This window comes from Drosophila arizonae, chromosome X (assembly GCF_054131065.1).
Source record: "Drosophila arizonae isolate 15081-1271.41 chromosome X, UAZ_ARI_1.0, whole genome shotgun sequence".
In the NCBI taxonomy this organism is placed as follows: Eukaryota; Metazoa; Arthropoda; class Insecta; order Diptera; family Drosophilidae; genus Drosophila; species Drosophila arizonae.
Window position 1 is genome coordinate 3,455,581 of NC_142927.1, and position 11,032 is coordinate 3,466,612.

General features: G+C 44.1%; 1 protein-coding gene and 1 long non-coding RNA gene across 3 annotated transcripts; both read left to right on the forward strand.

The window, feature by feature from the left end:
- The first annotated feature begins 3,215 nt into the window (after positions 1 to 3,215).
- On the forward strand, positions 3,216 to 5,078 carry Ir7a (Ionotropic receptor 7a). The gene has a single exon (XM_018013913.1). It carries the CDS (start codon positions 3,216 to 3,218, stop codon positions 5,076 to 5,078), a length of 1,863 nt encoding a protein of 620 aa, XP_017869402.1.
- A 2,277-nt stretch (positions 5,079 to 7,355) lies between these two features.
- On the forward strand, positions 7,356 to 9,771 carry LOC149267807 (uncharacterized). Of its 2 annotated transcripts, none has more exons than XR_016271033.1 (4): positions 7,356 to 7,446; positions 7,740 to 8,639; positions 9,235 to 9,635; positions 9,702 to 9,771. It is a non-coding gene; the product is annotated as an uncharacterized LOC149267807 (long non-coding RNA). The 2 variants fall into 2 exon arrangements; XR_016271032.1 differs by lacking the exon at positions 7,356 to 7,446 and adding an exon at positions 7,465 to 7,676.
- The last annotated feature ends 1,261 nt before the right edge of the window (positions 9,772 to 11,032 follow it).

Here is an 11,032-nt window from a genome sequence, read left to right on the forward strand (position 1 = left end):
CTGTTACGCACATTTTTATAGTGTTAAGCTTAACAGCTGCTAAGTGAAACTGTTATACTGGTTCAGCTTAATAGCTGTAAAGTGACTGGTAAAAACGTTCACTAAATGTTAAGTTTACATCACTATGAATAACAGCTATTCGTTACATGATATGTTAAGCTTAAAAGCTGTTAAGTGGATGTCATTCAGTCATGCTTCGAAGTAGCTGTAACGCGATGTAACTTAACAGCTGTTAATCAAATTTCGATGAGCGTTGCCTCCAGGGTATGCCCTAGCTGTGCTTCGCTTCTATGGCAGTTGCAGTTGCATCTTGGGATCGAAAAAAACGCCAAAATGGAGCGTGAACGTGGGCAAGGGAAGGGGCGCTGACCAGCGGATATGCAGGGCCAAGAGCTGAAATACTTTTCATTTTTGTATATATGTATGTATATATAGTTTTTTATTATATATATAAATATGTATATAAATATGCATATATATGTATGTGAATTTATCTTTGCGCTTTGGGATTGGCACAAGCTTGGGACAGCGGCAATTGTAGCGAGTGCTTGCTGTATCTTTTGCTTTCTCTCCTCTGCTAGTGCACGCTGGCGCTCACTGCGCTGCCACGCCCCATTTTGCAGCTGCATAAAAATTAAAAATTTCATTAAATGCACGAAAAATGCTTCAAGTGGAAAAATGTAATATCCTTTGGGCACAAAGGATATGCGCATATAAATGCAAATGCGGCGCGCAGCCAAAAACGATATGTTTGCAGCTATCGAAGCTGGCCGGCGGGGGCAGGCCGGGGGGTGGGCGGCGCGCTGGCAGGACATGCATGAATGCACACATACATACACCCACACACACACACACACACATGTGTGCGCGTGTGTGCTTGTGGTTACGTAATTAATGTGCGCATTTGATAAACAAAAGGCGAGCAAAAAGCGCAGACAGCAACATTTATTTTGTTAACATGAAACGTTTCAAATCCACAATGTCATCAAGTCGCACAGGAAATACTCTGTAAAAGTTGTAATTAGTCAAACGGGTATTATCTACCCTATGCATCTTGCAACAGATTTTCATTTATATAGATCTCTATACTTTGGATACATCCTTAATGTATATGCTGCTCCTTCTTGCTATATCTCTAAGATTCTACTCTGTTATATCTATGTTACATCTATCATAGGAGTGATAAACATAGTAAAATAGCGGATAAAATAGGATATATCAAGAATACTTGTGTGATGTGATGTAGAGAGAGCAAAATGTGGAGATACTGAAATTATATACTATATATTATATATATTATATATTGATGTTGATATATCTTTGTGGAATATTTTTTACAAAGTTAGCTACATATGCATATATATATCATATATTACATATATATCTGCATATTTTATTACATATATAAATATGCTTCCAGAGTATTACAGAGACTAAAATATTATAGCAGAAGAAACACTTCTTCTGGCCTTTTCTATCAACTATTAATATTTTGCACTACTAGTATCAATCAGTTCATTTTATACTCCATCGTCTCATAAGTATATATTGCCTTCAATATTAGTTTATATATAGATCCACCGTATAAATTTTTGACTGAGATACTAAAGCTCTACCCTCAACACTTTTTGACTCTTGACTTGAGCTGTCTTACTGCGTATAAATTATATTCCATAGCACAGTGAAAACAGCCTTGCTGTAAGTGTATTTGATACCGGATATTCCAATCGTTTGGCAAATATTTGGCGTGACGAGTTTACTGCTGCGGCTCACATATACCGCGCACTGGCAATTATTTGCTTAATAAGATGCCAACTGTCACACACACACACACACACACATACACTGTAAATACATATATATAAAGAGCACAGAAAAAGCCAAAGTCGTCGCAAGTCAAAAAAGTTGCTAAATTAAAAGTTTTTTGCTGCCGCCAAAAAAATAAAGTCACAAAAAAGTTTTTTTACTTTCTGCAAATGCAAACACACACGTGTGTGGGTGTTGGTGTGTGTGTGTGTGAAACTTGCGCTGGTAATTATGAGTTTTGGGCTGAGAACTGAGCTGAAATGGCATGGAAATAAATGCAAGCAGCTTGCAAAACTCCAAACTCCAACTCCAACTCCAATTCCAACTCCAACTCGAGCTCGAAACTCTCAAGTCAAATGTCATAAGTCGGCTGTGCGCAATTACCCCATGAAGAGTTGCCACACTGTGCGAAAATGTGGCGCTGCCATACCAAGGCAGATCAAGTTATAGTTCATATTCAGTAAGTTTTGCTCTATGTTCGCTTGGTTAGCTACATATAGTCCTTTTTTTTAGATATTAATTATTAGTAGTAGCTGTTCTATGTTGTTATCCAAATTATTTATATTCTATGTTATGGTCCATGCTATGTTCTGCGATCTATGTTCTCTGCATGTGTAAGTGGTCTGTGAGTTTGATGAGCTCTATGCAATCTACCATATGTACTCCATGAATTTTATGCAATCTATGTAGTCTATCTATTCTATGTATTCTACGTATTCTATGTTTTCTATGTATTCCATGTATTCTATGTATTCTATGTATTCTCTGTATTCTCTGTATTCTCTGTATTCTCTGTATTCTATGTATTCTATGTATTCTATGTATTCTATGTGTTCTATGTATTCCATGTATTCTATGCATTCTATGTGTTCTATGTATTCTATGAATTCTATGTGTTCTACATATTCTACATATTCTATGTATTCCCTGTATTCTATGTATTTTATATAAGCTATGCATTCTATGTATTTTATATATTCTATGAATTCTAAGTATTCTATGTAATCTGTTCTATTTCTTCTGTGTATCCTATTCTATGTATTCCATATGTTCTATGAACTCTATGTATTCTAAGTAATCTTTGTAGTCTATCTATTCTATGTTTTGTATGTATTCTACATTCTTCCAATTTCTCTTTCCCATAATCTGAAATTTCTGGCTTGTCTGATCCGGAACGGCCGAACCAGCTGCGAGCGGAAACCGGTTTCGGTTATTCCTTAGCCACTCTATAACATCGCCAGGCACTTGCGGTATCTGCGATCTGGCTTATCTCTGAGGCAAATGCAGCTATTCGAATTTAATGAACTGCGTTCGTCCCCATTGCAATTAATGGAATTAGCTTGACTGGCAACTGCTTGGCGCAGTTTGAATGGGACAACAGGTCGAGCTGGTTCGCATGTGCCATGGAAATGTTGGGTTCTCTTCGGCTGTGGCTGTGGCTGTTGCTGCTTTGGTTGCCCCGCTGTTTGGCTGCAGTGCCGCCTGCCGAGAGCTATCGGCCAAGGGCAGTGGATCGAGCTGCAGTGCATGTGCTGAAGCATCACATCAGTCCCAGCTACAATGCGATGAGCGTCATGCAGATGTCGCGCTCGGGGCGGTCCCAGCTCGAGCTGAACTTGGCCTTGGGCTATTTGCTGCATGAGCTGGGCGAGCGGATGTCGGTGCAAATGCTGAGTGCCACGCCCATTGAGGAGCCGCGCGACTACATACTGTTCCTGGTGGACACGCCGCACTCATTCCGCGAGCTGCGCTTTCACTTTGCCAAGTCGCTTTTCGACCGGGAGTTCAATTTCGTGATCGTGCTCAGCTGGCGAGCCGAGACAGAGAAATCCCTGATCGCATCCCTCTACAGCATCTTCAAGACCTGCCTCAGGTTCCACGTGCTCAACGCCGTGGTGCTGGTGCAGCCCGGCTGGCTGACAGAGGACGTCGTGCATCTGTACGGCTTTCGCTTGTATGCGCCCAGCTGCAATGTCTCCTTCACGCCGGAGCTGCTCGATCGGTATGAGAGCGGCGAGCTGCTGCGACAGGAGCCGCTCTTTGGCCGTCAGCTGGGCACCTTCTACGGCTGCCCGTTGAACATTAGCTGGTATCCGTTGCCGCCGTACGTGATGTTCGATGGCGATCGGCATGATCCCAAGCAGCTCACGGAAACCTGGCGCCTGACGGGCGTCGACGGCGAGCTGATCAAGCTGCTGGCGAGCATCTTCAAGTTCCGTTTGAATCTGCTGCCGCCGTGTGAGAAGAAGTCAGCCGCACTGGAGCTGAACGCCAGCATCGCGGACTGTTTCCATGAGCTGGCGTCGCACAACTCCTCCGTGATCATTGGCGCCATGAGCGGCTCGCATATGTATCGGGGGAACTTCTCCACCACCAGCGCGTACCACCAGAGCGCCCTGGTGTTTGTGGTTCGCGTGGATCAGCATATGGGCGCAGTGAATCAGCTGGTGCAGCCGTTCTGCCCCACCGTCTGGCTGGCGTTGGTCGCCTCCTGCTTGGCCCTGCTGCTGCTGCAGTGGCTGTGGCGTCAGAGCCACCGCGTGCCCTTCGATGTGGTGGCCAGTGGCTTGCGCGTCCACACCACGCTCCTGGGTAATCCACTCGACGCAGCTGCTCTGCCGCGGGCGGGCCTCGTGCGCTGCTACCTGGGCGCCTGGCTGCTGCTGGCGCTGGTGCAGCGCGCCGCCTACCAGGGCAAGCTGTATGATGCCTTTCGCCTGCCCTACTATCCGCCGGCGCCGCAGCAAATCGCCGAGCTGCTCGAGGGCCACTACCAATATCTGACCCCGGACTACGATGACTATTTTCCGGCGCAGCGCAGTCTGCTGCGCAGGACGAGCATCGCAGAGCGCTTCGACGAGCTGCAAGCGGCCGAGGATGGGGCGCGTCTGACGACCAGCGCCCTGCTGGGCAACCTGGCCCACTATAACGACGAGAACTGGCAGACCAGTCGCCTGACCCATGTCAAGGAGCACATCTATCTGGTGCAGCTGGTCATGTGCCTGCATCGGCACTCGATTCTGAAGTTCGCCTTCGATCGCAAGCTCAAGCAACTCCAATCGGCTGGCATTGTTGGCTACATTAGTCGCAATTTCGAGCCGCCCATGTTCCACATGCCCTACGCCTCGCACGAGGTCTCGGCGCTACGGCTCGAGATGTTCTGCGGCCTCAACTTCATTTGCTATATGCTGCTGCTGGCCTCTCTGGTCATCTTTCTGCTCGAGCTGCTCAGCCAGCGCGTCGTCTGGCTAAGGCGTTACTTGGACCTATAACTAAGTATATAAACCCTGATATATATGTATACCCTGTATGAGCAATACTCCCAATAAAGCGAATTCTTAGAAACAGATTATAGGAATAAGTTCTTCAATTCAGATTAGAGGAATACAATTTTTACACCCTGAGCCCATTGAAAATTAGAAATCAGGGTATAATGGTTTTGTTAACAGTATCATGATATAACAGGCAGAAGGCGGCGTGGCAGGCCCCATAAAGTATGTATGTTCTTGATCAGGGCGACGAGCTGAGTTGATTTAGCCCTGTTCGTCTGTCTGTCCGTCCATCCGTATGCTTGAACGCGTCGATCTCAGAAGATATAAGTGCTAGAGACTTGCAATTTTTTTCTTGGCTCCGCGTATACCATGGGCATATCGAGTTTTTCTTCAAAAATCGATAACTTGTCCACAAGAAAAGTTATTAAACAATTAAGTTCACGTAGTAAGCTCACACTGCAGCCAATGCGTGTTTATGCGTGCGTATGTATGCGGAAAATTATTTAAATATCAGTTGCTCGAAGGGATCAGGATATCTCGTAGTTGAGCAGTCTCTACTAGAGCTTTCATACTTTTTAAAATTCGAAGTGGGTATTCGAACTACTTCTTGTACTAGATACGTTCGTACCCTTGTCTGATACGTCCGTACGCCTGTCTGTCCTTCTGTACCTTCTTTTTCTATGCCCGTGCATCACTTGAAAAACGTACTCTACCTACACAAATATATAGATAAATGAAATGGTCAGGCTCTTCTATGTGATTCTCAAATATTTGCAGTTCCATTTGTGGCTGGTATACGAAATGCAGACGAGTTTAATTGATCCATTTGGCTAAACTCATTAAAATAAAGATGTCACAACTTTATCCATTGAATGTTTAGCCAAGTCCTGTTCCGTTTCCGACTCTGCGTGTCTGTCTGCGTGCGTTGGTGTGTGTGTGTGTCTGCCTGCAGGCTGTCAAGCGCTGACAACCCTACGCTAGAGTTGCGCACCAAATACCAAATACCGTTGCCTTATTTTCATTTACATTTCCATTATGACACCGCCACAAGCATTTGTTTTCATACTGGTGCAGGGCGAAGGGCGAGGGGCGAAGGGCAGTCGTGCCACAGAATGTGGCGGCCTCGTTAACCAACAACAGGAGCAAAACAACAGCCGCAACAGTCAAGGAGGAGAGCACATGAAGTAGAAGAAGAAGAAGCAGAAGAGTAGCAAAAACCGTTGGAGAGAGGAGGAGGAGAGGGCATAGACAGAGAGAGAGAGAGAGAGAGAGAGAGAGAGAGAGAGAGAGAGAGAGAGAGAGAGACAGCAACAATAACAGCTCGGAGGTCGGACATAAAGCGAACTCATTAGCCTACATGGCCGCATTTTCCGCCTACACATGTGGGGCATGCGGCATGCAACATGGCGCATGTGGCACACAAATGCGACTACACCCGAAACACTGAGGCCGCATGCAGCTGGCTGCAACTGCTTGCTACATATTTTGTTTGCTTAAATGCCGGAAGTGTTGCAAAGGGAGACGACTGCCTCCTGCAGCAGTTGGCAAGGATTCAGGCAGTCGATGACGAGCGACGAGCAACTGGCAACTGGCAACTGGCAAGCGGCAAGTGGCAAGTGGAAAGTGGAGCGTACCCCACTCATATGGTTGCAAGCAACAAATGTTGTCATCATGTTGCACACAATGTACGATATGTGTTTTTCCCTCCAGTCCAGCACAAGGATAACAAGCAGCGGCTACTCACTGATTTCTAGACATGTCTATTAGAGACCCTAACAACAATGTGTGGAACTGTAGCAGAGACACTCTGAATAATGTGAAGAGCTCATGCTGCAATCATAGCCATAAGCTTCTACTTAGTACGGCAGGAGGTACGGGCGGACGTACGAATGCCGGCACGGACTGACGGATGAGGGGAAGGACAAAAAGAATACGCATATAACTGATTGACGTATCTGATCAATCTGATCTCTGATCAAATGCATATATACTCTATATATATCCGAGGAATGACGGTAGAGACAAAAGCAATACGGACATAAGGGATAAAAGCCTCTCTTTTTTACTCTGAGCAATATATACATTATTTGGATTCAACCTCTCCCACTTGTGTCTGCTTTATGCTCCATAGATGCCCATTACCAACGGGCTTTGGGTAAGCAAGTATGTAGCCCGATAGATAAACTGCATATGATAGCTTTCACAGGGTTCATACTGAGCAATTTCTTAAACTAAGTAGGCTGTAAGTATTTATTAACTATTCATAGTTTGGATAATATTTCGATGTCTTTTTCAGCTTACTTCCATGACAATATTCATTACGTATTTTTAAGGCCTAAGGAGGAGATCTTAGTACTCCGAGCAGTCGGTAAGTGTCGGATGAAAATGGAGCTAGTCGTATACTCATTGAAATTTCTCTTATAAAATCAGAATATTATTATACAATAGAATCCGGTTATAACGACTCCGCATCCGTACGGTAATTGCGACGATAATTCTGGTCCCCAGACAAATTTACATGAGCAAACTTATACATCGTATAAGCGTCTACCGGGTATACCTACTGTCTCTTGAATGTAGTTATAGCCGGATTCTACTGTAAATATATTATTGAAAACTTTATAGCATTCAATTATACTAAAACTATATCCGAACTCTTAGTTTACAAAACAATGTGAGAAGTTCCTGTGGAATGCCTAATTCACAGGCTGGCTGTAACTCATTCGGAGCTCTGGAATTAATGTAAGCCATTAGCTGAAGGGAATGGAATGCGCGCCGTTTGAATGATGAATGATGTGAATGTAGTTTGCCAACATTTCGCGTCATTCAAATGACTTCGGCGCGAGTAATTGATGTGTTTGGGACATTGACTTTGGCTTGAAGGCCTGCCTGGCTGGCTGGCTGGCAGTCTGCCTGCCTGCCACACCCACACCCACGCCCACCCACGCCCTTTTGTCATCGCACTCCCAGAGATTCCCACCAATGGGCACACACTTGAAGCTCGTCAGGATGTCAGCGCAGCGTCTGATAAGCGCTGATAACAAAGGTAAACAAAACTCGCCCCCGCCCTGACCGCCCGCTGGCCGCGCAGCGGGCCTTTGGCGGGAAACGCTGCAATTCGTCGGTTGACGAATGCCACCCAGCGCATGCGCCAGCCGAACATCCGACTCGTACGCACCGGCCGAGCTCTGCCGTCCAGCTCAACTGGCACTCAGTCGTATAAGAGCTGAGGCAGACAAAAAACTGGGAAATTTGCACGAATATGAATAAACTGAACTGAGCTTTGTCTGCTGAGGGATTGTAATGCATGCGTGATAAGATCTTCAAATGCTGGGGGATTCATTAAAAGCCATGAAGCAGCCGAAATCTTTCATAATTACAGTAAGAGCTTGACTCGCATATACCCTGTAAGTGGAGGCAGAGTCCAATGCATTTATTATTATATGAAGCCATATAGCTCATATATCTGAAGAGTTGCATGGCTGATCACATACCCTGCAAATACACAGCTACATATAAAATAGATAAAAATATAAGGAATTAAAAAATAAAATACCAAAGGTAGAGTATAGCCCATGTCCACATTATAATAATTTATTATAGAGTATCATTACAGTGCGCGAGAATCTTAATGTATTCAACCTTAACAATTATTATTAGCTTGAAGCAGGGCAACAAGATCGCATTTTAGAATGCTCGACTTGGAGGTACTTTATCTAATCGATATTTATCGATATTGAATAAAATATGAATACAATCAATATTATATTAATCTTAGTATGTGTTGAAAATGTTAATATATATTTGAGTTAGTCTGTAGTTACTAGAGAGAAATACGCTGTAGGAATTGCAGCTAAAGAAAACGATATTTATCGATTTTAGCTAGTTAAAGTAGTCGATATTTTTAGAAATTCAGACTCAAAGAACTAAACTCCCATTTCAACATAACTGAAATATGTCTGTAGAAGGCCAATAGGAGACTAGAGAGAACAGCAATATCGATATATCGACTGATTCTTAACCATATGAGGCTGTCGATAGTGGGCGTGAGTGCGATGATCGTGAATAGCTTCAGCAGAAGAACTTTTAAAGGAGCTGCTGAAAAAATATAATTAAATTACTAGATAAAACCTCTTACATGTCATACCCCTCACAGTTTATGTACAGGGTATCTGGCTGCATTTTGCGTGGAGCTTCATTTGCAATTTCAATTAGTCGATCTTTGGATTTCTAACCTTGGCTTCGTTGGCTCTGCTAGTGGTATAAAATGAGCTGCCTGAGCGGAACCAGTGAACAGTTCACAAGTGAATCTGGGTTTGGCTCAAGATGTTGCTGCTGCCGCTGCTGCTATTGTTGTTTATCTGCGGGCTCTTTGACAGCGCCGCCTGGGCAGCTCTGCTGCCGCCACCCGGCAATGCTTACTTGCCACCAGCTGTGCCGCAGCTTGTGGCTGCTGCAGCTCCAGCTGCGGTCGTGCCCCACGTGGAGCAACAGCAGGAATACGCGCTGGACTTGCCACTGGAGTTCTACTGAGACGTCAGCTGCAAAGCGAATTGAGTAAGTTGGTCGACTTGGACATATCCTGTAAAGTGTTTCTTATTTTCTATTTTCTTTTTTTTTCAGTTCTTGATGATCCTGAAATAGGCGAATGAATTTTGTATGCATAAATAAAAATGATATAGTATGAAGAGATATATATGTATATGTATTTTTTATTGAAGAACAGTTAGTTATATGTAGGGTATGCATGTGTGCGTATAAAAAGGCTGTCAAGTTTGGCTCAAACAGCTGCCGACTGTAGCTTAGCCTTGCCATCGACTTGACCTCTCCTGCTTTCATATCGACTCTCCAGCTAATATACCTCTTTATGCGAGTTGCACTATTTACAGGGTATTTTCCTTTTATAATATATTGTAGCTGCAACTGTGGCTATTGTGCATCGCATAAAAACGTTGAGAGAAGTCAACTCTTTGTCGTTGGCTGCACAACCGCAAGTAAATCCCTGTACGTAGTCCTTGGACTTCCGGCCCCAGTCTCTCGCTCTTCCCCTCGCTCGCTCTCTCTCTGTGTCACACTCGATGCAAGTCGAAAGTTTCTGGGTGTGTGTGTGTCTGTGTGGATGTAGTTTAATCAAGTTTCGCCACTTAAGTTTGAGCTCAGGTGGAAAACACTCAAAAGCCGCCTGACCGAACCGTTCACAGAGCTGAAACCGAACCCAGCCCGAAAAAGCCAAAAACCAAAAGTCCTCCCGCACATCCTCTCAATGCTACGCCGGCCCTGAACCCATCTAGAGCCCAACTGCTATACAAAAGTTTCGAGAGCTGACTTTTTGGGTTTCACTCTGCTGGGCTTCTAACCTGTTACGCATTCTTTCGACTGCGGCTGCATATGCCCCTCAATTGTTTTATGGACAAGACCTAACCTACTCCACCTAGCCCCTCCCAGCCCCCAAGCCGCTCGCAGTCAATTTTTTTTTTCTTGTCTTTCTGACTTTGGTCTGGTCTGGCAGCAGCTTTAAAATCAATTAAATTGAGTGCCAGCATGATTGCGCAAAACGATTGTGCAACCTGAATAAGTAGCTATGCGCAAATTCAAGCTCCATCGACACAGCTCGACTGTCTTTCCTATGGTTATATACGTAGTTTATTTAGATTAGATTTATCAAGATTTTGCTTTTTTTTTCAATTCGGGTTAATTGATTTTATATTCTGAATTATTAGTTGTTTTCTAGGCAGAACCAGAGGGGGTACAATGTGTCAAATACTTATATCTCTTATATATTTAATCGATTATGATTTCATTTTTCGATACTATTAAATCGCCAATGGAGGCAAAATAATCGATTTTTCGTATCATATGCTTAATCCTGCCATCATTAGTGAAAAGTACTCTGGATTTACTGTTGTAATGCTCAAATTTTGGATCAAAGTAGGCATAGCGAGCGCAGCATAACT